This window comes from Branchiostoma belcheri, unplaced genomic scaffold (assembly GCF_001625305.1).
Source record: "Branchiostoma belcheri isolate BF01 breed outbred unplaced genomic scaffold, Haploidv18h27 scaffold46, whole genome shotgun sequence".
Taxonomy (NCBI): Eukaryota; Metazoa; Chordata; class Leptocardii; order Amphioxiformes; family Branchiostomatidae; genus Branchiostoma; species Branchiostoma belcheri.
This window is the reverse complement of record NW_017804087.1, coordinates 562,267-585,780: the sequence shown is the minus strand read 5'-3', so window position 1 is coordinate 585,780 and position 23,514 is coordinate 562,267. Positions and strand designations below refer to the sequence as shown.

Here is a 23,514-nt window from a genome sequence, read left to right as displayed (position 1 = left end):
AGCCTCGTTGAAATACCAGGTTATACCAAGGAGCTTTCATTGGTTATACGAATCAGGCTATAATATTTTTTTTATAGATTTTACGTTGTTTTTCTGACAGCACATTACTCATTACAGGTACATATACATGTAGTTCTTGGCACCTTGTTTCTTTTTGGCGGCCTCCATATACTAGTACTAAACCACAAGAAACCGAGAAAAGAAGAATATTATGAGCCCAAATAAAGCCCGACTCGTATAGCCTGGTAGGGAGGCTAATAGCCAGCGGGGTGTGGCCTGTACGTAGCCCCGTGACGTCATTGTTTACCTTGAACACGCGTGAGTCAGACCGCGTCAGACCGCCGACCGGCGGCCCACGGACCAGTCCATTCACCGCGTACGGAACTTCCCGTACCGTCTGTCTACTCCCCCGCTCCGCCGGCTCTCACTCATACATACCGACATTTTTCTACCCGACTCGCGAGCGAACGGACGGTTTAGAGCCATGCTGAGAATGTGGACGGCTCTGCTGACTTTGTGGTGTGTGGTTCAAGTTCACACGCAAACAACAGGTACGTTAAACGGTCGATCTATTGTTACAGCAAACACACATTGTGTTTAGGCTAGAGTTGTCGAGCAAGGTTTTAGTCCATGCCTGTATCTCGACAGAACAAGCTACAGGGTCTGGCTTTCTTCATGTCACAGCTTTTAAGCCCTCTAAACAGCGTAGAGTCTTATCCCACAAATTAAGAAAGTCTGAGGGGCCATCTTAAGGGTGTGCAGTCAGCAGTAATACTTCTATCCTTTAAAATCCTCCTGGGAAATTATATAGGTTCTGTTGTGGTATTTTTCGGTCTAGGAAGCAAGGTTAATTTGGGGTCAGGTATGTACGAAAGCGTTGTGAGAAGTGAAAGCATGTTCACAACAATACCCAAAAATGTTGGTCCAGATGTGAATTTCGAATACAGACTCATTTCTGAATCAGTGAGTGTAGCCTGGTATTACCCATTCTCTACAGACCGGCTTAGGAATGTTTTACCGACCCCAGTCCTACCAACGTAACAGTCTGGCACCCAGGCTAACTGAGCACTGGGCTTGCTTTCTGACAGCCTTTCTAGCGTCCTTTCTGTAGCCTGGATGCCAGACCCATAGCCAGAGTTTACTGTGGGGGCTGTGGTATAATGGGGGCCGAGGAACTGGCCTGTGTACTCCTTTGAGACTGTCTGACACCCAGGCTACCCTTTCTGATCACCCTTATTGAAACCAACCCCGTAAAAATTCCCCAGCGTACAGTAATGAACCCGGGCGGGCGAGCAGTACTCCCAGCACCGTAGAGTCATACTAGGAGCCTATGGTCTAACATGCTGGACCAACATCATAAGTGCTGCATACATCAACACACTCTGCCCTGACCCGGTTACGCCTGGCTGCTAGTGTTGATTTTAGATCCTATTGTCACGTCTGAGTGTCATCTTATACAGTAAAGGTGAGAATTATGGGCGGGGGATCATCCCCCTGCGTAAAAATAACGTGACAGGAGCTAATACTGGATTAGCCTCCTGTGCAGGCCTCCTAGCGGGGGGCGTTTTAATACTGGGTTTTAAAGGTACCCAATACAATTTCAGGGCTGCAAAACTGGATTTTCTGGTCATTCTTTTAATATACAATATTAGTTTTGAGTCAATCCTATCCCACAGCCAAAAATGTGATGTCGACGACGGAATTGGCTGCATATTTTTTATTGTTCACTGGTTCTATGTAGTATTTATAGGTGGTACCCAAAAAATAAACAGACACCTCATGTACAATGTACTAGTATCTTGTTTCTGGGCAATTTTGTCACCCTAAAATTGCACTGGATCCTTAGACGCGTTCGTTTGCCGGCCATTCTACAACCAACCGACCATCGTAGTCCTACGATGACTGGACAGTGGTTGATTGTACGAATACGATGGCTACAAAACGCAAGCCTGCTCGGAGGCCTGCATACGAGGCTACCACTAGCTAGTCCCCCTAGAGACAAACACAGCATCTGTTATGTATAAGCCTCCAGCACAGCTGGGATGTGTCGGTTTTGTTCACGTCTGTCACTGCAAAATTGCTAAATAGCTGCGAAGTTCAGCCTTGAGGCATATCGTAAGGGTTTGTTGGTATATGGAGAAATAGCATAGAATATTGTTTACGAAAGTCCAAAGGTACAACTTCAACAAGGCTTCATCGGGTCAGTTTTCACCGTTCAAAACCTATTTTCACCCGTCAAAACCCAATTTTCACCCTTCAAAACTCAAATTTCACCCTTCAAAACCCAATTTTCACCCTTCAAAACCCAGTTTTCACCCTTCAAAACTCAATTTTTCAACCTTCAAAACTCAAATTTTCATCGTTCAAAATTCAATTTTTCACCCTTCAAAACCCAATTTTCATCGTTCAAAACTTTTTTCACCCTTCAAAACTCAAATTTTCACCCTTCAAAACTCAAATTTTCACCCTTCAAAACCCAATTTTCACCCTTCAAAACTCAAATTTTCATCGTTCAAAACTTAATTTTTCACCCTTCAAAACTTAGTTTTCACCGTTCAAAACCCAATTTTCACCCTTCAAAACTCAATTTTTCACCCTTCAAAACCCAATTTTCATCATTCAAAACTTTTTTTCACCCTTCAAAACTCAAATTTTCACCCTTCAAAACTCAAATTTTCACCCTTCAAAACCCAATTTTCATCGTTCAAAACTTTTTTTTCACCCTTCAAAACTCAAATTTTCATCGTTCAAAACTTTTTTTCTACCCTTCAAAACTCAAATTTTCATCGTTCATCGACTCGTCCCCAGGATACTATGGTTGGCTCTTCCCAGTATGCTTTGCGCGGAGAAAATGCGGTCTCTTTCCCAGGGCAGTCAACTACAAACGCGAATACGCTAGTGTTATTCGCTGCAGTCTCGCCGTGCCCAGAACGTAATTATATATTATATCGGACGCTGTGGAAGGAAAACATTTCCAACACCCAAGCACGATTTTCAACCGGCTGTTTTTGTAAGTTAGAATGGGGAGGGGGGGCCGGGGGCGTTTCTAGGTACTTTGACTAAGTTAGAGCAGTTTTTTCGTGTTTATAAATTATGTTGTGGACAGAGTCCGACAGACTGTTGTTGGTTTCTTGTAACCCGGAAACTAATACTGCTCCATTGGTTTTGGAACTACTTGTATTTGTTTTGAGTGGCGGACAGACGTATATTTTCCGACATAAATTCCCAACTATTTTCCACTGACACAGTTTCTCCAAATTGTTGCTGTTTGGCGCGATCACTAGCTAATCTTACCCATTGCATTCTAAAGTTGCAGCTTCTGCTGACTTTTTACACCTTTCGTAGCCCACATTTTGTTGCTTATGCATGGAGCTCATTGTAATTCATTCATTAATGTGCACAGATTGTCTCACCTTTCCTTGGCTTTTCTTATTCATTTCCACCCTGCTCTTTCTCACTTCTCAAATTGTTGTGAACTACCGGTATCCTACCCTCCCCAAATGTATCATCCTATATGCTGTCTGTTGCATTGTTATGAATATGATATGACATGTTTTGCCTTGCGGATAATTAGAATGTGGAGGGGAGTGTTTCTACTTTTACTCTAAGTTTAGTAACGGTTAGGTTTTTTCGTCTGAATTGTTGTGGTCAAACTGTGAATGGGGCTGCCTCTCCACCGAAAGTTCCCCAGAGCCAAACAGTTATGTAACAATTTGGAGAAACTGTGTCAGTGGAAAATAGTTGGGAATTTATGTCGGAAAATATACGTCTGTCCGCCACTCAAAACAAATACAAGTAGTTCCAAAACCAATGGAGCAGTATTAGTTTCCGGGTTACAAGAAACCAACAACAGTCTGTCGGACTCTGTCCACAACATAATTTATAAACACGAAAAAACTGCTCTAACTTAGTCAAAGTACCTAGAAACGCCCCCGGCCCCCCTCCCCATTCTAACTTACAAAAACAGCCGGTTGAAAATCGTGCTTGGGTGTTGGAAATGTTTTCCTTCCACAGCGTCCAAAATAATATATAATTACGTTCTGGGCACGGCGAGACTGCAGCGAATAACACTAGCGTATTCGCGTTTGTAGTTGACTGCCCTGGGAAAGAGACCGCATTTTCTCCGCGCAAAGCATACTGGGAAGAGCCAACCATAGTATCCTGGGGACGAGTCGATGAACGATGAAAATTTGAGTTTTGAAGGGTGAAAAAAGTTTTGAACGATGAAAATTTGAGTTTTGAAGGGTGAAAAATTGAGTTTTGAAGGGTGAAAAATTGAGTTTTGAAGGGTGAAAAATTGAATTTTGAACGATGAAAAATTAAGTTTTGAGGGGTGAAAATTGGGTTTTGAAGGGTGAAAATTGGGTTTTGAAGGGTGAAAATTTAAGTTTTGAACGATGAAAATTTGAGTTTTGAAGGGTGAAAATTGGGTTTTGAAGGGTGAAAATAGGTTTTGAACGGTGAAAACTGACGCGATGAAGCCTTGCTGAAGTTGTACCTTTGGTCTTTCGTAATTGTTGAAGAAGAGTTGGGGATTGGCCACGTACGTCGCACGACCGTCGTGCGATCGGAAACCGAATGACATTCTTGGAATACTAGTAGTCGTGCACATGTCCTACTGTCTTGTTCCGGAAAATACAGATCTGTGCTTGCCATGGCCTGCTTAAAAATCGACTTCCATTATGTGACAATTTTTTAAAAGCTTACGACGCATTTTCCATTGTTCTTTAATTCTCTTGTGGCCTCCTTTTGTTGATGTCACTTGCAGAAAGGATTGGATTTCTGTAAACATAATTATCCGGCCTACACCATCACTAAAGCTAAGTCGTTTTGCCTACTGTCTAATATGTCTTGTAAAATGCGACAACCATTTCATTTGACTACAGGTATACGTACGTACCAACAAAGAGACACGCAACATTAGAGGGACAAAAGTCAAAACAGCACATCTGAGATATAAGCCTAGCCTCTTCCAGGCTTCAGAAGCGGCTGGAAAGAGTAGACGTTGGCGAATAGACAAATAAAATGCAAGCAAATAAAAGTACAGCTTGCCGCTACTTCAACTTTACTCCTTTAGTGAACCAACTCCCCTGGCATGTTATCTGTCTATTTGGTAGCCTGGTATCCAGTCTGATCGTGATTGGGGTATTGGGGTGTTTAGGCAGGTTGTGTTTTCGGGGCCTCTAAGAGCTTCCCCCGCCCAGTGCAACAGACCGTCCCGGTAGGAGTGTTACGCTAATCAGAGACAGTATGCTCGGGGATTTGGTTTCCCCCAACACGATGTTCGTGGAGGGCTAATTAATCTCTCGTGAAATACACACCGGGAAGCTTATGTGAGGCGGGCGGGCCAGAGCTCTTGCGGCCCCCACCACGAATCAGACTGGATACCAGGCTACCTATTTGGTCAATTTCCACTCTTGCCATCTAGTTCTGAAGCCTGGTAGAGGCTATCATTTTATAAGCCCAAAGACGTGCCTAGCTTTCTCAGCTGCCCACTGTTTATCACTTATGATTGTTTGTTTATGCCGACGTTATCAACAGATGACGTCATAAATGTGTCAAAAGGGTCATCTTTAAAGTAATCAATCTCCATCAGGCTCATTGTGGAGGGGTTTATACCAACGAGTCTTGTTATGAAAGACGAATACTAGTAGTTTATAAGACATGTCGAGGACACAGGCATAACAGTGCAGTTTTTGTAGAGCTGGGATAGTGTGCTCCGGTCTTTTCAGTCATTTTGGGACTAGCCTCTACTACCAGGGTTCAGAAGCAGTTGGAAAGAGTAGAAATTGGCCAAATAGGACAGATAACACACATGCCAGGGGAGTTGGTCCGCTAAAGGCCTTAGTAAAGGAGTACATTTCGAAAGTGGGTAACTCTAATTTTTCCTTTAGCGTAACAACTACGATGTTCTACGGGTTTTCATCCTACGAGTTTTAAAGAGTAGTTAATATTGCCATATAATTATTTGCAAATGTTCTTTCGCGGGTCAATGGGTTTTATTTGCCGGGATAGGATTGGAGTATACATGTACAGGCTTGGAGTGTACAGCAGAAATTGGCCCTAATGTTGTGACTATAGGAGAAGGTCTAAAGAAGAAGGTCTGCAAAGAAGGTCTAAATTGGCCCCAGAGCATGGATCTTCTCTGGCCTCTTCTGTCCAGTTACTCTCCCAATTATTCTCCCATTCATCTGACCCCAGAGACGTCTGGAAGAGACTAGAGGTAAAACCAGGCAACGTCCCACGAGGTCGGCTGAACCTCGAGGCTATAAGAACCTACGAAGGACCGTCGGTTTCCCAAAGATTTCAGTAATCTGTAACCGACCTCGGAATAATTCCAGCGGGGCTGCCCCGTTGTTACAGGCCAGAAATACCCTTGGTCAAAATGTACCCTGGGGATATTTTGGCCAGGGGTATAATATGGCCTGTTACACTGTAATAACTCAAGTCAGCCAGGACCAATGGCCATATCAAAGTACAGTAATCTCCTACTAGACATTTTCGTTGTACGATATTCCACCCAACATCTGCTTGGCAATATTTGAAAAACTACATAAGAAACTATTCGACCATCTGTTTAAAACGGAATCACAAGTGACGCATCAAGCATGTCTGGGAATCTAGACTCTGGAAATCTCCTACGCAAAAGTCAGACGACAGCTGTCCGGTTTTCTCACGATGAATGTAATTTTTACGCTGCCACCTTTCTTTCATTAAAATACCAGACTTGCTGGTAGCCTCGTACGCAGACTTTTCTAGTGGCCTCAGTTTAATTTGTTTCTATGATGAGCCCGACGGTTTCTTTTCTCTGGGATAGCTGCATCGGTTGGTACAGTCCTGTTCCCGACACAGCCCTTCTCTGGAAAAGAAACCATCAAGAAGCAAACAGAGCCCGCTAGAAAGTCTGCGTAGGAGGCTAACTTGCAGGGCACTTCGATTCACATAGACAAGTGATACTCGTGTAGTATGTGCTTGAAATGTGCTATTTCCGTGCTATAATACCAAATACGTGCTACTTTTGCTATTGTGATTTCATATCAAGATTCACGTACCGCTAGCTGCCGTATACTAGTAATTCTTTCCCTCTCTGTATATTCGGGAAAAGTTCAAACTCCGGTCAAGTTTGATAAGACGGATAAGCAAACGTTAACGAAAACTCCCAAACAAGTTCAGAGCCTGACTTATTTCAACAGATTACCCTGGCAAGGTTGCCGTATAGTTCAGACTCTTTATCTGACACAAAATGCCGACCAGATGTAGCCACACCACAGGGAGGTTTTATCTTACACAGATATGAGTCAAGTTCAACGAACCCTTGTAAATTACAAATTTAATACCAATCAAGGAATTTAAACCTTGGTAGAATATTTTTCAATCAGTGATTTTTAAAAGGTAACAAAATTCCATATTTTCGTCTTCATCACGGAGTGACCTAGTCTCACGAGAACTGAAGTCACTGATTGGAGAATATTCTACTAACAGGTACTTAAAAGTGACTGATGAACCTCTTCAACAAGTCTTTAGATAATGAAAAACGGGAGCAGATGTGATATGGTAAGCCGTGTAGGGCTCAAGGTCTAAGCGATGACAAATTTGTGGTAAATCGTAAAAGTACTAGTGTTCATTCCTAACCGGTCAAAGGCTTTGACCTTGTCAGCACTCTACATCGGCAAATTCGAGAATGCATCGTAGAATTTACCAGGTTCCCCGGTAATTTCAGTCTAGAATCTACCACTAGGCCTGGGAAGCGACTGGAAAGAGTGGAAACTGGCCCAATAGATAACATGTCAGGAAGGCAATTGAAACCGTGAGCGGGCCAAATTTCATGGCACGTGGCCAATCCCTTCTTGTCCCAGCGCCAAGCCTGGTGTAGGCTAGCCTGGATGCCAGACTGTTGCCAGGGGTGATATACAGGCTAGCTCCTCGGCTCCGAAAATTTTACCTGGACACCCCCTCAGATAGACTCTGAGCTCGAGGTATAAATTAGACCCCGAGATGTTAAAGTCTGGGATCGGGGCTTGTGGCCTCTCCCAGCCGAAGAGAGTATTGTGTAGAGCCAGGGTCTTGCATCCAGGCTAGTAATTTCAGTGGGTGTATTTACCAATTAAAACGGCGTAGTTTCACGTCTAACCCGGACACTTTGTCCCACTAAGCACACCATTACGTGCGGTCTGATTGTTCTCTCATGGCGGTTTGTATATACAAAACTGTCACACAAATATGCGTCTGTAGTTAAAGTCGTTATCCGCACGTACAAAGGCAGCAATACGCCCCCACCGGATATGTAATGTGTGTGTACATGTTGGAATGTCAACTCTATACGTAGGGCTTAATAAGTAAATTTACTCTAGAGTAAATTTAACAATGGTCCTGGGAAAGTTGAACCTTGCTTTTGATCTCAACAATTTGAGGGAGATCTAGAAGAATCTACTATTAATCCAACAAGAAAATCCTGACAATTTTGAGGGCAGTTTTTTTTCCACACCTCCCAATACATTTTCCTTAGGCTATATACTAGTAGATACTTGAATGTATCGTTTTTTTTTTACATTTGTATGTTATGGTGCTCAAACGTGTGAATGGTTCAAACATTTAGTAGTAGTGATAACAATCTAGTGTAGCAAATGAAGTTATTTCTCAGAATGACACAGCAGCCTTTATCGGTAAAACAGTAGTCCCCACTTCCTTCCCGTAGTTCAGGTTCAAGTTCTGACTAGTACTTTCCCTTCTGGTTCGGAAGTATTCAGCATGAGTCAAGAACTACTGACTGTCGTAAAGCCTACACCTCATCCACACGTAAAGGGAAATTAACCCGCCAAACTCCCGGAGCGAGGCGAGAAATTTTCAGTGACAAATTTCCTAAACGATATCTGATATACCTGCTAGCCTTGATATACCTGCTAGCCTCTACCAGGCTTCAGATGCGGCTGGATAGAGAAGAAATTGCCCAAATAAAAGAGATAACATGCCAGGGGAGTTGGTCCAATAAAAACTGTACTCATTTAGCGGACGAACTCCTCTGGTATGTTACATGTTTATTTGGACAATTTCTACCATTTCCAGCCGCTTCTGAAGCCTGGTAGAGGCTAGTAAGACTAGTAAGTAGTAGAATGATCTAGACAAGCGAAGACAACGAAACACGCAAAGCTTTTAAAAAATTCCCCAACCAAGCGCCGACTTACTAAGGTTGGGGAATGGTTGAGACAGTGTCGTGGGAAGGTCCTGAATGTCTGACAGAAGCTTCTAATTTAACACAATTCCTTGTTTATGAAACACAAAGCCGGAACAAGGTGACTCAATTATCAGACAGTTGATAGAGGCCTTATATGGCTGTTCGCTTCAAATGGTAAGGCGATATTGCTGTGCAGTTAGTACGGAATGTTTCGGCAACATTTGATACAGGATGTGTAAAAGATGAAGGTTTTTGCTGTTGTTACAGCTGAAGGATTGGGGAGACCCATTCATGAAATGGGGGAGGGGGTATGACTGTTAAAAATAATGTGCTATGATTTTAAAATCAACTGTTTAAGATGCAATGCGTCCTGCGTTTGTGTACCTGTATGTCCAAATAGTGGAAGGTGATTTTGACAGTTGATTGATAGGGAGGTCACACCTGAAGGTGACACGCGCCGGAGGTCAGCGGTATGTGGGGGAATTAAGGAAGTGGTGTAATACCCGATTGGATTACATCATATGATTACCTACACAATATACTAGTACTTACGAAAACCCTAAATAATTTCCGGAAGTCTAAAATCTCCGCTTTCTTGTTATCAAATATTTCTGCTCATGCTTCACATCTTGATTCTCTTCTTTTCAATATTATTATTTGTGATTTTCTATCACCCTTTCCGCTTTACTTTATTTGCCTACACCTTCCTTGTTTCATTGCAGCCCCTCACACAACAGTGGAACCCCCTATACACCAACAATATTGTCAGGGTGAAACGTTACACATCGAGTGCCCCCCAAACAGAATAATCGATGTATTTCGGGCTACGTACGGTGCTCTCCCCATACCCGGCTCGAGCGGAGAAGGCCCCGGGTACGGCGTGAGTTACACGGAACCGCCGGGGCGGTCGGACGCCGAGATGGTGAAAGACTGCCAGGGACCGGTCTACAACGCCTCCTGTCGGTTTGATGGTGCACTGCAGGCGGTCAGTGAGCGCTGCAACGGGAAGTGGCGATGCGGGGTGAGCGTTGGGGAGGAGACTTTCGGCTCCGTCTGCCCGGAAACCGAGAAACAACTGAAGGTTACTTATCGATGCCAGCCAGGTGACAGCTCTTATACTCGACTCAACAAACAAACAAACAAACAAAGACAGGAGCATGACCATCAGTGGAAGGAAACGGGCTGCATGGCATGAGTTACGCCCGGGGAAAATCTCAAAACAATCTAGTTATTTCTTTTCGTCATCATCATCATCACAGTTGTAACTATCGTCACGTCATCGACACTGTCATTACCGTCTTGTCGTCTGTCATCATCGTACCGTCTTTGTCATCATTACACCGTGTGTGTCATCATCGTCATCATCGATGTACGTCTATGTTTTCAAGAAGAGCATGGACTGGCAGAGTCGCCATACTTAGTATTAAGGCCAGCGCATCCCGTCCTGTTTTAAACCCTAATTTTAGTTTCTTAAAAAGCTAACCAGCATCCTTGCAATGAGCTACATTTTCTTGATATCTCCCTGTCAGAGAAAAAAACGCACCCATTCATAAAGGCATTGCATGGGGTTGGATATTATACAAGCTCATAGGCTTGTCAACAGAGTTGTCAGCTGCCATCTCTTCCTGTACTGTTTCTAATATTTCATTATATTTCCCCCAGCCGAAGTAGCACGTGCGTGTGAGAACAGGAGTCTCCAGATTCAATGTGCAGTTGGGAGAATCCACGTGACTTACGCCAACTATGGACGGACTTCTGCAACGATATGCCCCGACGTAAGTTACTGAGACATAGGAGCTATTTTTAGAGCTATCTATTGAGGTTCTACTATAGTCCCACTCTTTTAAGAACGAACACCTACCTAGCCATGGTCATGGAACAATTAAATTGTTCTCCGACTGAAAAAACATGGACTCACTAAATTTCCGACTGAATCGTTCAGTCTTCTTCAGTAATCTGACCCAATCGCTCGGGACACGTGACTTTATGACGTCAGCAATGGNTGGTATCTCGCTTTGTGAGAAAAGGTGATCACTGACAAAATTACGTATACCTTACATGTAATGAAGCATGCATTAAAGGTATGTGTTCCCTGTGTTTCCCACCTGCCCTGGTCCCCGAGTGCGTCCACAAATACCGGGGCGTCCGAGCTTGCATTTTTTTCAGTCTGCCCAGTTTACTAGGGGAGTCCGGGGGAAATTTAGGATTTTTAAGCCTTCAAAAATGCAATTTCCTGCATTTTAAGAGGCAAATCATGGTGTTGAGAGTGTTTGTCGGTCCTTCTGATATTTTCATATTTTACTCAAGATTTTTGTTAATTTGCCTGTCAAGGTTGACGGATTCGTTAAAAAAAATTCTGTAACTCTCCGCAAACTTCCGGAAATTGAAGGGAAAACTGGTTCTGGTTAGAGCCGAAGGGACCGAGCGCAGAAGCGCTAGTCGAGCGCCAAAGGCGCGAGCAATGTAGGGGGGTCCGGGGGCGTTCTCCCCCGGGAAATTTTGTATTTTTAAACCTTCAATGACGCTTTTTCCTGCACTTTGAAAGGCAAAATTAGGTGTAACGAAGAATTATTCATTAACGCTTAACGCTGAATTTAGGATGACAAATAACGTTTAACGTTGAATTAAAACGACCCATAACGCTTCACGAGGAATATACTGATAACGCTTAACGTTGAATTAGAGCGGGCCGGCAACGATTAACGGTGAATTAAACTAGCCCATAACGGTTAACGAAAAAGGGCATGCAGACCCTCAGTACAAGATGGCCATGATTTTCCAGAGATTACTTTGGAACATTTTAAGTTGAAACATCTCTCACCCTTCTTCAGTGGCACTAAACTGCACTTGGAGGAACTAGAAAAAACAGTTGAACAAAGAGTGAAAGACACATAAGTGTCACTGTTATTGTTATGTAAATGAGGATAAGGTAGATTATGGTAATACTAATACAACACCACAGCCAGGAACAACTGCATGTACTGGAGAGTTCTATGGGAAATCCTCCTTTCCAGTTAGTGGGGTTGTAGCTGCACCTACAGATGGCCTCCTGGAAATGTCCTGAAGTAATCACCATGATAATTTATCCAGTAGTAAAGTTTGATTCGTCTTTGAATATTGTTAACCTGGATGTCTAAGTTACCTTCATCAGGGTTATAAAAGATCAGCTTGACATTTGCGTGCCAGGTGGATCGTGCAAGGCAATCTGACGTTTCCAATTTTTTTTGTTCAAGTTTCACACAGAAAACATTTTGCAAACAAGTCATGACTTGTTTGCAAAAGAGTCGGTATTTTGAACCCTGAGTTCTGTTAGGGATGAAAAATATGACTTGGTAGAAATTCATGACATTGTCTTGTTGTATGACAATCAATGTACAGTTTTATACCATTGTCCTTTTATGAAAGATGGGAGTTTATTGTGATATTTTTATGATGCTCTGAGTGCAAATAGAAATTCAATGGACTTAACCTATGAAGAACCTAGCTGGTTTGGTGGGGAAAACAATGGGAACCTGTAGGGACTTTTGTTTGTTCAAGCAGTGAATTCCAGGTCCATTGGCATTGGGTTTGGCTTGAAAGAGCCTAAATGGACTGAAAAGGAAATAAAAGGAGGTTTTGTATTAAACAAGGAGCTGGTTAAAATTTGTTTCTGACCTCCTTGTTTTGCTCAACTGCATCAGAGTATTGGTTTTGAAAATTCAAAATAATTCAAACTAGCCTGGCCCACACCTTCAGTCCTTCAGTGTTGTAAAGACTGTACTCATGACTTCTAATTCTTTCGGCAAATCAAATGACTTTGTGTAAACCTGACTGTCCTGAACTTTTACCCTAGAATTTTATTTTGCTGAAGTGACTTTGGCCTGAGATAATTTAGCATAATCTGATAACACAACAATGTCTGAGCAAACAATAGGAACTCATTAGGACATGGAGACAGTAATTAGCATTTCAATGAGTTACTGCAGCTGGTTGTGTGGAAACTGAAATCCTGGTTCACCAAAAGTCTAGTACAAGTCGACTAGAACCCTTGGATAGGAAAAGAACCTAAAAATACTGAAAAGTACTTGTAAATCAAAGTTTTTTTAACAAATGCAAAATAATTGTCAAATAAAGCAGTTCGATTTTAGATGGTCTGTAAAAGATATTTTTAAATGATGTTAGACCAAATTAATTAGTCTTTACCACTAGTACCAGACTATTTACGAGAATATTTGCCAGGCTAGTTTGGCCTGGCCACCTTCGGGTTTGATTTCGGAGGGTAACTGGATTGTATCCGGAAAGAAGAAACCTTCTACAGACTGACTCCCCAGGCCAATCCTTTTTGCCGAAATACATATGCCACAATCCATAATCCCACAGAAAAGCCTGGTGGAGGCTACTAAATAACAACAAATGTGTCTTATATGAGAAATTGTACCCATATGTTAGTCAGGTATATTTGGCATATGAACTTTGCATTCAATCACCCAAACAATTAGGTGCATAAAAGACTTTGCATGGGTGCACTGTATAAAACAAGATTACTAGATGGCGTTAAAAAAGCTTACACAAAAAGCCAGGTTGGCTCCTTGGCAGTTTCTTCTGACTTTGAAAAATCACTATCGGTTTCTTCTTCAACATTGGGCTACCAGAATATCTGGGTGCACTCAGAAAAAGACTGGGTGTACAGCTCCAAATTTTGGTGCACCCTCAGTACTTTGAGCCCTGATTTGTAGTTTGCATCAAATCGGGCAAAACAATGGACACTGAGTCTCCTGGAGTGAGTGATACCCAGTTCATGTGATTCGTTGTTGGTACAGTAATACACTCAGATTCACACTTGCACTTGAATATTATCTAAATGACTGAAAAGAAAATCAAAGACAATTTTTATTCTTTTATAAGTTACAAGAACATTTGCAAAACAAAAAACCTATGCAGTTAACTCTATATTCAGTTGAACCAAGGAGCTTATACTATAGTTATAGCGAAACTAGATAAAAAGGAACAAAAATAATATATGTTACGGACAAGTTGCAATCTCCACAGTCACCCTACCATGCATGACATATTTTTTTAGATCAACAAAGAAGTTAGGAAGTTATAAAAGTGATTCATAGATGGAAAGAAATTAACCTTGATGTGTGGTATATAACAACTGAGAGAAACTGTTTGGCTAAAATTCGACTGATCCTTTTGTTATGCAAACCATTGAAAGAGAATGCTGGATTAACTTGTTTACTTTACAACACTTGCTTGTTAACTTTACAGTAACCAACTAATTACTTGGGGTAAAATGTTGTTTCAGATAAATCTTGAAAAAGAAAAGGACTTTTACTTTCTAAATTAAGATTTTCTACTACTGTATTTATATTTGCATGTAAGAAAAGAAGAAATCCTATATAGCACAAATTTGAGGAGCACACCAACCATCACTAAACAGGGATAGCTGGCAGTATAAACTTCCTGGCACTTATAACCTGATAAGTCCATAAGGTCTGACATGGGATTGAGCTGTTTGGTCACTTAAATTATTTATGAAAGGTGTGGGACAGTTGAAATTTGATGCGTTAACTTAAAACAAATTTAATCTCTGTAACATTACAGTATGTACATCTTATAGACCTTATATGGACTCTATATGAGAGTGGTATGCATATTGAAGCTATGTTTATGATTGTATGATATTTATAATGTCCTTTATCCAGCAAAAAATCATTCTCCAACCTTCAATTAAACATCTAAGACTGTTCAGAGAGATGAAATCCAAACAATAAAATGCTGAATACACCCAATACCCACCAAGTTCCAGTCTGGCTCCAACCCGGGTTTGTTTGACCCAACCCCCCTGTCCGTTCCAGGTTTGTTTGACCCAACCCCCCTGTCCGTTCCAGATCCATTTTACCCAACCCCCCTGTCCGTTCCAGATTTGTTTGACCCAACCCCCCTGTCCAGTCCAGATTTGTTTGACCCAACCCCCCCTGTCCGTTCCAGGTATTTGACCCAACCCCCCTGTCCAGTCCAGGTATTTTACCCACCCCCCCTGTCCAGTCCAACCTCTTCCGCCCCCCATTCTCCTTTATTTTTTGGAATAGCCCAATGGGTCAAAGGTTGTTGGAAGTTGATATCGACCCCCGACCCACTTTTAGTTGCAGAACAGTTCAATTGTTCCAAACTGTAATTTTTTTTACCAAGTTGGACTCTAATACTTGTAACCATGACTGTAGTAAAAGTATAGTCAAAGAGAAAAACACTCATACTTTTGCGTTTGTTGAAGGGTCCTGGCACCGGTAATACAGAGTGTATCTCAGCGGGAAGCCAGAGAGTGGTGTCCCGCCGATGTGACGGACGGTTTCTGTGTACCGTACCGGCGACAAACGGCGTCTTCGGGGACCCCTGCCAGGGCACTTCCAAGTACCTTGAAGTCACGTACCACTGTCTGGAAGGTGGGTATTCTTAAATTAATGAAATGAGAATTTATTCATAAATGTGAACTTCTCGCTGATTCTATATTTGTGTTTTCCCAATGGCTTCCATAAAGCAACAGATATGTAAATGTATATTGAAAACAGGAAATGAGGTGACCTTTGATAACCTATCTGGGGACCTTTGGCCTAACTCATGTATCCCCCAATGTGCCCAGAATGTGAAAATAATCGAACTTCCTGTCAGTCTGTGGTTATGACATTTCCCCCTATGTCCTAGGCCTGTAACTCTTCTGTATCCACATATTAACTATGTATACAGAGGCAAACACACCAAAAACAAAACCATCTTACAATGGGTGCATTGCTCTCTCTGTACTGTAGGTATGATGAGCACAACAGTGACCAATGGGCCCAGCCCTGCACTGATTACTCTGGAGAACACCACAGTGTCAACTACAGTGTCAACTACAGTATCAACAACACAGTCCACCACTACTACCATGGAAAGACAACGTAAGTGGGAATGTTGCAATTCCTTGCCATATCGATAGGTGATAATGTTCAAGTTGCCATATGGACAGCAACAAGTCAACAGACTTCTTTCTAGTTTTAGAGAGTTTGAGATATAGCATAGATTTGTAAACTTCTGGAACGCTTGGGTCAGATTCTCTCTTTCTGTGGTCTACTGTGTACTAAATTATCCCATTATCAACCTATCCAGGATACTGTGCAGAAGACTTAGTGGAGACTATTGCGGCGCCTGTGACTTTTCCACAAACAGAAGCCGGTTCTTTTGCCTTTTCCCAAGAACGCTGTGCCTCACCATCAGGAAATGGTACGTTATATGTATATCTATAAATTCTTTTATATATATATATATTGGGTATATTGAGTAAAGTATTTATAAATATCTACCTTTATATAGATGTCTATCTATCTATCTATATAAGAGCCAGCAGATTTGTATATAATGGTAAATTTTTAAGAATCTGAGGACATTGTAATACTCATGTTACAGGTAAGCCACATGCCACCCGATACTGTAGAGAGACACCAGATGGAAGTGTTCAGTGGGACCAACCTGTCTACCTTATATGTGACGTTGGGCTTGGAAATCTGTCTCAGGTATGAAACTCTCATCACTTACTCTATCATTAGACTGACAACTTATATCCACCACACTTATCTTATTACCTGGATGTCTAACCTTCACCAATATATCTCTGATTTATGTTTTCTATGGTTGTACTTCCAGACAACAGTAACCTCGCAGACTGCAATGAATGTGGCTACAGAACTACAGGTCATCACTACACAGTCTGACACCATGACTCCAGATCAAGTCACAACCACCAGTGTACTCATCCAGGAGATAGTCACTGCTAGTCCTACTGAACAGGTAACTACCGTTACTACTGTCTGTTCTTACTACAATCTGACCAGTTCCTAAAACTAAAGTTTTCTGACTAGCCAGTCTAGGATTGCCTGTGTAACTGTACAGTCTTTTGCTGTCCGGGACTGATTAGGCCTCCTCCCTGAGAGCTACTTGATGGGTCTTCAGCATTAAGGACATAATGGTTAAATTGTATCTCAAATTGGTGAATTGTAGTATCACCAATTCTGACTGTCCATCACAATTAGCCAATGGGAGAATGGCAATTAGCGGTTTGACCAATGAAAGAATGGGTGCATGAAATGTTTTAGTAACTAATTTTAGTGTCCATAGTCAATAGTTCGTCAGAAGGATGACGGCTGAGACTATCAATTTTACCGGTTTCGACTTTTTATTCCGAAGTCTTCATCAGAAATGACAAGAGTTGTACGGCACTGCCTTTTATACTCTTCTATCACAGTAAGGTCAGGGCGCCCTGCCTGTTACTTAGCTCAGGGCAGGGCGCTCTAGGAGCTAACCAATCAGCTTACAGTATCTCGTTTTGCACTGACTAGAGTTAGCCAATCAGCGGCTAGAAAGGTGATGACTCAGCGGTTACGCTGTTCAAATAGGTCAGGGCGCTCTGAGCGATTTCCTTTGTTCTCCTGACCAATCCTGGCCCGTTTCGATGGTGATTGTCCTTATGGGCCAATCAGGTGCGAGATGCCCTTGCGACTGCAAGGGCATTTTAGTGTCCATGATAACAATATATGTAAATCATTGACATAACTTTTTCTTCAGGTTGGTGACTCCCTCCTGACTACAGTAGACAACTTGATGAACATCAATGCTACAGTTCTTAAACAGAGTCAGCAGGAGAGGAAAGGACCCACCAGGTAACAGTCATACAGTTAAACATACAAACCTACATGTATGTACTTATCTATTCACCATAAAACTGATCATGACTGTCCAGCACAATTAGCACGAATGATAGCATGACAATAATCGGTTTGACCAATGACAGAGGGGCTACATGCCTATCACAAGTAACACTTCAACCAATGATAGAATAGCAATTGCTGGTCCAACCAATGAGAGAGTGGCTGCATCTCAATCACAATTAACAGTTATCAATTAGTGATTCAACCAATAAGATGAGGCTATTTGAGGTTTGTGGGACTATGCAATTGGTCTGTTAGGGACATTTTGTTTTACTTTATCCAGAGTTGCCCAAGCGCTAGAAACATTTGCTGACACAGTGACTCTGACTGAGGGAAAATACACCACAGTACGGCCTAGTGTGGCTCTACAAGCTGTGGATGTCCCTCTGGAGGAGCTAGACATGGGACAAGGTATTGGATTTTTCAACAATTTTCAAAGAAACTCTCTGTATCACCCAGATTATCATAACATGTGGCCTTAAAAATATAATATTTTGATTATTTTTGTGAATTTCTCACTGATTCTATCTATCAATTTTCCCACTGGCTCCCACATGGCAAAAGACATGTCTTTTTGACTTTTTCTCCCCCAGGATTTGCCTTCTATCCCAGTGGAAACACGTCCAACAGTCTAACAGCAGGCAGTGTGTCCAGCTTTACTACAGCAGCTAGGGCAGGCATGCAACAAAACACTGACATCTCCATCACTCTACCTACCAACCTGTCAAGGGTACTGCAGATCAACAACACTGCAGGTGAGCATTCAACTACCTCGTGTAAAGCTACCAGAGAGACAATCCTGGTTTGGGCCAACAGTTCAAGAACAATTCATACAAGGTGGTTAGGGTTGTACACAGTACACACTGCTACAAAGGTTCAGAGATCGACTCCATATCAGGCCATCGCACTGTGCCCTTGGGAGAGGCACTTTACATCCAATACCGAGTAGTATTTCTTCACTCAACTTGAAAATATGAGTACCTAGCTTTGGTTAGGGACGTCCTCTTGGACAGGGATCCCATATTTGAGAAAAGACTTCACTCAAAAATCAAAGCATGTAAAGTGATAATATGTATAAAACAGTGCACACTGGTAAAGAAATTTTACCAACAATGATTATAATTTCAGATGTCCGTGTGAGCTACATCCTGTACAACGACAGCAGCCTGTTCATCGACCCTTCCCAGGGTGCCGTGGGTTCTCGTGTCATCGGCAGTAAGCTAGCGGGGGTTCAGGTCAAGAACCTGGATAAACCTGTGGTCATCACATTAACACCTCTGCAGGTATGAAGGGATCTACATCCTTATGGCTTTATGATTAGAATTGTTACTACATGTACTTAAACTTTGGTGACAGTTCAGATTGTGACCTGTCCCATTGTTTTTACCTTTGACCTCATGCATGTGAAGTTTAAACCATCTTTTGCCCAAGGCTAGATGAAAATTTCCACAAGAAATAGAAGATTTCAGACTTATGGAAAATATTTTGGGGGTGACATTTCCTGTGTCTACCTTTTGACCTGTCAATCTTCCCCACCCACAAGCTGTCAATCTAGTCCATCCGGGAAAACAGACACACAAATCCATGGTCCAGCCACCCAAAACTGTTATTTTCCCATCTTCTGATACAACCCTCTCCCCCTCCCCAGGACTTCTCTCCTGAAGATGTGGAGACAGTCAGGTGTGTTTTCTGGGATTTTGAGGCCAAGTCAGGACAAGGAGCGTGGTCCTCTGAAGGTTGCGAGTACAAAGGAGAAGAGAACGGACTGTACACCTGTGAAGTCTACCATCTCACCAACTTCGCAGCCTTCTTTGTGAGTAGAACAAGTTGTTACTATGATGGCAAGGTGGTCTTGTGGTTAGGGCTATTGACTAAGAATCTGAAAGTTCTGGGTTCGAATCCCTAGCAGGTTCAGAAGTTGCGTATTTGTGAAAGGCACTTAACACCTATTTCCTCACTTTACTCAGGTGCAAATGAGCACACATACCAGTAGCTTGGTTAGGTACATTTATGTAGGACAGTAAGAGGACAGAAGAGGAGAACCACACCTCAAGCAGTTTAAAGAACCCACCACAATAATATTTCAAAGGAGTCAGTGTCCATTGTGGTGTGAGTGAATGTTCTGCCCTGAAATTGTTAGTGGTTAGACAACATAAGAGGTTAACACATGTACATTGTTTTGTTTCAGGACCTGCATGGTTCAGGATTTGGAGTACATGAGAGACCACTGCAGGTCATCACTATAGTGGGCTGTGCTGTGTCTATAGTTGGCCTGGTGCTTACACTGCTATCCTTCATCATTACAAGGTAGGGGGATACATGTAATAACCTGCCCCAAGGTGTACATGGTGCCATATGGCTTGATCATTTACTATAACCATTGAATAAATCGAAGAGTGAAACAAGTGTAACAGGACAGGGCTGATCACCATATACAGTAAGTATAATGAATACTGTAATTCTTGATTTGTTAACTGTCACTTAATTATAGCTGATTTAGCTGTTACTTTTTTACCGCTAAAATTTCAGTACCGTAATACATTGTATTTGAACACTTTTGATCATCTGCCTTGTCCACACCGCTAAAATTAAGTGCCGTGAGCTAGTCCATTTTCCTCCCAACGCTATAATTTCCAAACGCAATATTAAGTGGAATTACAGTATGTTTGAGTAAGAATAAACAGCAGTCATTTGTTGGGCTAGACCATGTGAAGGTAAACATTATGCACTTGCTTTGCAAATGTTGCCTTTCTAGAGTTTTAGCTGTTTTAGCTTTCCAAGTTGCAAATTCATGACACATTGAATATTTGCAATGTATTACTACAGGATTGTTTGAACTGGAAACTTAGAACACTGGAAAACCTTCCGACCCGAAATCAAATCCTGCAAAAAATAGCTGAATCTACGCTAACCATTTATCTTTCTAATGATTCTAATGGTTTAATTCCCTTTTTAGGAAGTACAACCGTCGAGTAACCGGAGTCCATGCCAGGATCCAGAGGATGGTTCTCATCAACTTATGTCTCACCCTATTGGCCATCCTCATCATATTCCTGGCTGGCATCAACCAGACAGGCTCCCCCATTGGCTGCACCATTGTGACAGCTTTGTTACACTATTTCCTATTGGCTGCCCTGATCTGGATGGCAATGGAGGCTGTTAATATCTACCTGGCAGCTGTGATGGTGTTTGAACAGTATGTGACAAGGAACTTCATTCCCAAGGCTGCAGCTTTGGCCTATGGTAAGTAATATTATTATCTGGAAAATGCACTAAATTAATGTTTGAACCCTTTTATCTTAATGAGAGAAATATTGATAAAAAGCTTGCATACGTTGGTGTAAAAATGGTTTCATGTCCTTGTTTTTACATGAATGGGAACTGCAATACCAACAAGCTTCCCTGTCCTTGGTGCTGAATATGTAATCTTTAACTAACAAGTTTCCCTGTCATTGGTACTGAATTTGTAATCTTCAAGTATCTAGATAAGCATATTTCTAATTAATAGCATGTTTTTGTTCCCTCCAGGCTTCCCCTTTGTAGCTATGATAGTGACTGTGGGACCTTCAAGTCTCTATGAATACAGGAACAGCAACTAGTAAGTCTTGCTTAGTTTTGCACCTAATCTTATTGTAAATTATCATGCAGAAAGTTTAATTAAAATTGTTCTTATCTATCTATAATCTAGTATCAGAATCTATTTCTTATTATTTGGCAGGTTGTGACTGGTTCATATGATTTAGTTTTTAAAAAAATGGTTCAAACTGCTTTCTCCACTTAAAGCACTCAGTGTGCATGAGAAATAGTATGGGAGTTGAACACACACCACTACCAGTGACCTAGTAGTGAAGTGAGTAAAATGGAGATTCTTTGCTCCACAATACACATAAAGGTGTTGGAAGGATTTTAACTTTGTAAAACTTAAATATGACTTAACAGTAAGATTTTGCAGTGACAGCTGCTGGTTGTCAGGATTCCCCAAATACTTACATATGACATAAAGCTGACAGTAATATTTTGTGTGACAGCTGCTGGCTGGCCCAGACGCCACTGATCTATGCGTTCCTGCTGCCCGCGGGCGTGGTCCTGCTGTTCAACCTGGTGCTGTTCTGCATCATCCTGTACCACCTGGCCAAGAGGGAGAGGAAACAGATCAAACTCACTGGTAAGATTAGAAAAACTGATCTCGCACCTGTTTAGCTAATTCAAGAGCTAATCTTCCACTGGTCTTGACAGAGAAGACAGATGCTATGTACAGTATTTACCGGTTCATTGTACCAGGAAATTTCCCATGTCTTTTTGACAAGTGCAATGAGCAGTGGACCATGGCTTGAATGCCTGTCCTAAGACTTGTCCCTCTTCCAGTAGCATGTCGGGTGGGCAACAACAGCCGGGATTTGAAGTCACAACCCCTTGGTCTTGGTGACGCCACTATACCTTGTAACAGAACTGAACTAATCTAACATACAATGTTAACTACAATGTACGTATCTTGATGATACACCAAAACCATTGTTCCTGTTGTGTTAACCATATACAACAATGTATAATGTATATAGATTAACTATTTTGTTTCTACCCAGGTTCCAAGAAAGATGAATCCGACCCCAAGTGGATTGTCCGCCAGCTTCGCCGTGCCGTCAGCCTCCTGGTCCTGTTCGGCCTCACCTGGCTCTTCGGTTTTTTCGTCATCCATGATACTCGCATCGTCTTCGCCTATCTGTTCTGCATCTTCAACACCCTGCAGGGTCTCTTCATTTTCATCTTCCACTGTGTGCTACGGGAGGATGTGCAGAAGTGGTGGGACAAGGTGTACTGTAAGGGGAGGAAGAAGGACAGATATGTCGTGAAGAGGAGTACATTCTCTTCTTCCACGGCACAGACACCTCAAGAGAGGATTCATCTCAATGTGTCACCAACAACAAGTCGAGCATAACCTAGAAGTGTAGTTATATTTGTTGTAGGTTATCATATGACTTTGATACTATATATATATAGAATTTTCAGGCTGTGACAGAACCAACTGCCCCCAAAGATCTACATGTAAGACAGCCTGTTCCGTACATTCTCTTCATCTATGGCCCAAACACCTCAAGAGAGGATTCATCTAAATGTGTCGCCAACAAGTCAAGCGTAACCCAACAGAGTAGTCACTTTCTTCCTATGATTTTGATACTGTATAATAGCACACTGTGACAGAATAGCCTGGTTACCAGACCTGTTTGAGCTGAGTCTCTTTTGTCCTGTCCACAAATAAAGAGGACAAAAGAGACTCAGCAGCTAAAAAAATATGTTTCGTAACCAGGCTAGTGACAGAACCAACTGCCAAGAAGTTACATAAAATTGGACTTACCCAAATTTTCAATAACTCCAGCCTTTGTCAAGAAAGTTGAAATCCACTGCTTCTGGAATATCATTGGTGAACAGTGAATAAGTTACTTGGGCATTTTACTTATCATTATGGAATATTTACATCTGCAATAACTACTTTTGTAATATAAGCAGCAATAGCTATATAATATTTATGGCAATGTGCTTTGACTGTGCATATCCACTTATCAAACATCATTTGTCATTAAGCCTATTATATAACTTTAAGGCTTAACAACTATTATCAAC

At 41.9% G+C, this 23,514-nt stretch overlaps 1 protein-coding gene across 2 annotated transcripts; it reads left to right on the top strand.

The window, feature by feature from the left end:
* The first annotated feature begins 348 nt into the window (after positions 1 to 348).
* Positions 349 to 22,831, top strand: LOC109479071 (adhesion G protein-coupled receptor L3-like). 2 transcript variants are annotated; one of them, XM_019780952.1, is made up of 18 exons: positions 349 to 551; positions 9,895 to 10,275; positions 10,835 to 10,947; positions 15,429 to 15,597; positions 15,961 to 16,092; positions 16,301 to 16,414; positions 16,598 to 16,704; positions 16,835 to 16,978; positions 17,753 to 17,847; positions 18,179 to 18,306; positions 18,489 to 18,650; positions 19,024 to 19,178; positions 19,544 to 19,708; positions 20,084 to 20,202; positions 20,852 to 21,138; positions 21,424 to 21,493; positions 21,924 to 22,060; positions 22,479 to 22,831. In XM_019780952.1, exons 1-18 carry the CDS (start codon positions 485 to 487, stop codon positions 22,829 to 22,831), a joined length of 2,898 nt encoding a protein of 965 aa, XP_019636511.1. In that variant the 5' UTR covers positions 349 to 484. The 2 variants fall into 2 exon arrangements, with proteins under 2 accessions (XP_019636511.1, XP_019636512.1); XM_019780953.1 differs by lacking the exon at positions 9,895 to 10,275.
* Positions 22,832 to 23,514: the final 683 nt, after the last annotated feature.